Source organism: Rhagoletis zephyria, unplaced genomic scaffold, assembly GCF_001687245.7.
Source record: "Rhagoletis zephyria isolate East Lansing unplaced genomic scaffold, Rhagoletis_zephyria_1.1 Rzeph_scaffold_00157, whole genome shotgun sequence".
NCBI classification, from domain to species: Eukaryota; Metazoa; Arthropoda; class Insecta; order Diptera; family Tephritidae; genus Rhagoletis; species Rhagoletis zephyria.
In genome coordinates this window covers 243,379-247,145 of record NW_016157241.1, presented here as the reverse complement: position 1 = coordinate 247,145, position 3,767 = coordinate 243,379, and the positions used below count along the sequence as shown (strand labels likewise).

Sequence of the window (3,767 nt, the reverse complement as noted above, 5' to 3'; positions counted from 1 at the left end):
TATTTTGAATATTGCAAAAAAAATCGATGCAAAATATTTTTGTAAGTGACTGTATTTGGTACAGCAGTAACTGCCTATGTAACTATATAACATTTTTTGAATCACTGTTTGAGATCAATTTAAGATATTATCAGTATATTTAAGTAATAATAAAAAAGTTAACACATTTAAGTAAACAATAAATATATAAGTGCATCACCTATTCCATTTCGAGCGAAGCAAAATTATTCCTTCTTTTGATGGTAATGCGATCTTAAAGAAATTATAGCATTAAGGGTTGCAAAAAATTCTTAATTTGCCCTTGAGCGGGGATATTTGTGATCAAAATTTAATTGGCTAACAAAAAAATTTTTTCCAGCAATCCCGGGAGTTAAATCGACTAATCCCGGGATATTCGGGACTTAAAAAAGACCGGGACATCCCTGACATCCCTAGTATGTATACACTATACACTAATATTCTACATTAAGATGGAATTCATTTACTGAATAAAATGTGAGGAATAGGTAAATTAAATATGTTTTGCGTTGTTATAAATGTATTGAATTTAATTTATTAATAAAAACGTGAGGAAATGGATATGTATATACACTTTTTACTGAATCAAAAAAATTTGGCGCTTTTGTTTTGGAAAAATTGGCTTTTTCTGGTGGCCTGATGCCACATCCCAGCAAAAAACACGATTACCATAGAAACGAATGTGGAAACGAGCTAGGCGATGGGAATCGCTTACCCTTTCGCTTCAGGAAGGCCTTATTTTAACATGGGCATGTCATTGGCGGTAAGCCCTTACCCGCAGCATTACCTTCAAACGAAACGAGAACGCATGGATAAACAGAATCCAGAGAAGCGAACAAAGAATGCCTTACAGAGAAACTAATGTAGAATGCCCAGATGAGTACATACTTATTTATATTATATCAGAAAATGTCTTAAAAGATTAAATTTAATTAAAATTTTTATAATTCAGTTTTTATACAAACATATTTATGTATTTGGGTATTTAGATTTTACTTAAAAATCGGTATGTACATACATGCATATTTAATAAAGCTTAAAATTCTACTTTCTCACTCATGTACTTCACTTCATTGACTGACTTCAACTTCGCTGCAAATTGAACAAAGCAAAACATGATTTTTATGCGAGACAAATTTCCACAGAAACTAACGGTAGGAAAAGATTTTTTGGATATTCATTCTATTTTTCAGCTGACTACGATGCAGCATTCTACGTTGCATTCCCCGAAATGAAGCAAAGAAGCGAAATAATTTCATTCAGTATTTCTGCATTGGATAAAATCATATTTGTGTAACAGGCGGTGCGTAGTCTCTATTGATGGCATATCCTCTGAACCATTCTTTGCTACCTCTGGGGTTCCCCAAGGGAATATCTTAGGACCGTTGCTTTTTGTTTTGTTTATAAACGATATCACAACGTGTTTTTCACTCTCAAAATGTTTACTCTATGCGGATGATCTAAAAATATTTTCAACAGTAAAAAATCTGAATGATATGAATAGGCTTCAAGTAGAACTGGATAATCTGCATTCCTGGTGCTTGAAATCGAGACTTTCACTGAATTTGAATAAATGTTTTAAAATCGCTTTTGCAAAAATTCGAAATGTCGTATCGACAAATTATAGTATTTCTAATACTTTGTTAGAAACTGCTGAGGAAATGAGAGATCTTGGCATAATTTTTTCATCAAATTTTTCCTTTAATAGCCATATCAGCCTTATAATTAGGAAATCTTATTCAGTTTTGAGCTTTGTGAGGCGAAACTGTACAAATTTTTGTGACCCGTATACACTTAAACTGTTATATACGTCGTTCGTACGTTCAAATTTGGAATACGGGGTGTTTATATGGAGGCCTTATCATAGTAATTCTATAAATAGAATTGAGCGTGTTCAGAAGGTTTTTCTTTAATTTGCATTACGGTCTTTGAATTTTTCTGCTCCTATGCCCACCTACACTTCTCGTTTACTTTTAATAAATCTGAAGACCTTGGAAGCTAGAAGATCTGTCCGTGCAATAAACGAATTAAATAAGATCTCAAGTTCTATTTTAGTTGATTTTTCTTTAGATAGAAATATATTTATTAATATTTTGAATTCGCACTTTTAGTTACTTTTTTGCGCCTTAATTAATTTTCTTTGATATTTCTGCATAATTTTGTATGCGAATGTTCCTTTTTTTAAAGCCTAGACAAACGGGCTCGCTTATTTGCATAATCAGCCTTTAGTTGCATTAACTCATGCATTAACTCCTTTCAAATGCAAATAGGCTTGCTGTAAATGCACTTAATATGTTTGCATTTAAACTGATTTTGCTAGTTTCAATTTGGCAACTCCGTCCAAAATTGACATCTATTTACTATTGTGAATGGTAATTTCGATTGACAGCACGAAAGTTTGATGAAAACAAATGAAAAAGCGGCAAACAAATAAAATCAGCGGTAAGTTTTCACAATATTGTGTTAAAATATGAGCAAAACTAATTATTAAATACATATTTTCCAAATTCAGATGTCCGACAACAAAAATCGCAGCACTTGGAGCACCAGTGATGAAAAAGTGTTCCTGGAACTATGGGCCGAGTATTCTGGTGACCTGCGGCGCGCTAAGCGAAACGTCCACATCTATACGGAGATGTCCATTCAAATGGCCTCCAAATATACTCCAAAGGAATTGCACGGGAAAATAAGGAATATGACCCAAAAAAAATAGCAAAACCGGTAAAAAATGGTAAGGTGCTGTTATTTTTACCGGCACTGTATATAGTTTACATCTTCTCTAATATACTTTTCATTAAATTAATAAACTCCTTTGAGTCGCTGCTCTGCTCCTTAATGGCATTCACGACTTCCGTGGTTAATACCTTGCCGTCTTCTGCCACTGTTTTTAGCAACGCAGTTTGCTCTTTTGCAAGTTTAACCACCTCACCCATAGCCACGGAGGTGGACGGCATATCGTCTGATGAGAGTGGCGCTGACATTGGCGACGACATTGGAGGTGACGGCTGGCGGCTGAGGCATGGTGTCGACGGTGCAGGAACCGGCGAAGAGGGCGGAATAGACGATGGCAATGGTGGCACTGCTGTTGACGATATATTCTAAAAATAAAAAGTTGTAAACATATTTTATTTTATTAAAATATACGCATTGAATTCAAGTTTACCATAGAAAAAGACTCCAAAATTTCTGCATCGTTCGCTGGTGTGCATCCTATAATTTTATGGACATCATCGTAGTGCTTCCAAAGCGAGGGACTTCCACCAGACGGACCAATTTTTTTCTTCTCTTCTCTGCAATTGTAATCATGTAAATGATGGTAAAAATGGTAATGCGGATGGGAAGTGTTTAGTTATTTGTACAACGATTTTGCTGTAAGGGGCGGAGGGGTTTGGGAAGCTGGCCCCCCAAATCCCCCTTAAAGAAAGAGGATGAACCGCACTTTATGGAAAGTTCTCCCCCCCCCCTCACCCCCACAGGCCCCGTGGGAGATGTTTGATAATAGGGGAAATTGGGATTTTTCGCAAAGGAAAAGCAAAGTTTTTCAACGAAAAAAATTATAACCCACACTAAGTAGAATTCTCCTTTCTGTTTTGCCGCAGAAGAGGGGCTGAACACCTTTTACAGAGAACACCTTTCTGCGCAGGCGGCCTTCGGCATAATTCGCCAAAAATACACATTTCAAACCAAAATTTTTACCTTTGGCAGAGAATTTCTTTCTGCTTAGGCGGCCTTCGGCATATTTCGCAACC

The 3,767-nt window shown here is 35.9% G+C and overlaps 1 protein-coding gene across 1 annotated transcript; it reads right to left on the bottom strand.

Annotated features, from left to right (window-relative positions):
* Positions 1-2,729: 2,729 nt before the first annotated feature.
* LOC108354658 (uncharacterized) lies at positions 2,730-3,405 on the bottom strand. The gene is made up of 2 exons (XM_017605837.1): positions 3,182-3,405; positions 2,730-3,116 (listed from the first exon to the last, which is right to left on the bottom strand). The coding sequence occupies exons 1-2, from the start codon at positions 3,182-3,184 to the stop codon at positions 2,787-2,789; spliced, it is 333 nt and encodes a 110-aa protein (XP_017461326.1). The 5' UTR covers positions 3,185-3,405; the 3' UTR covers positions 2,730-2,786.
* Positions 3,406-3,767: the final 362 nt, after the last annotated feature.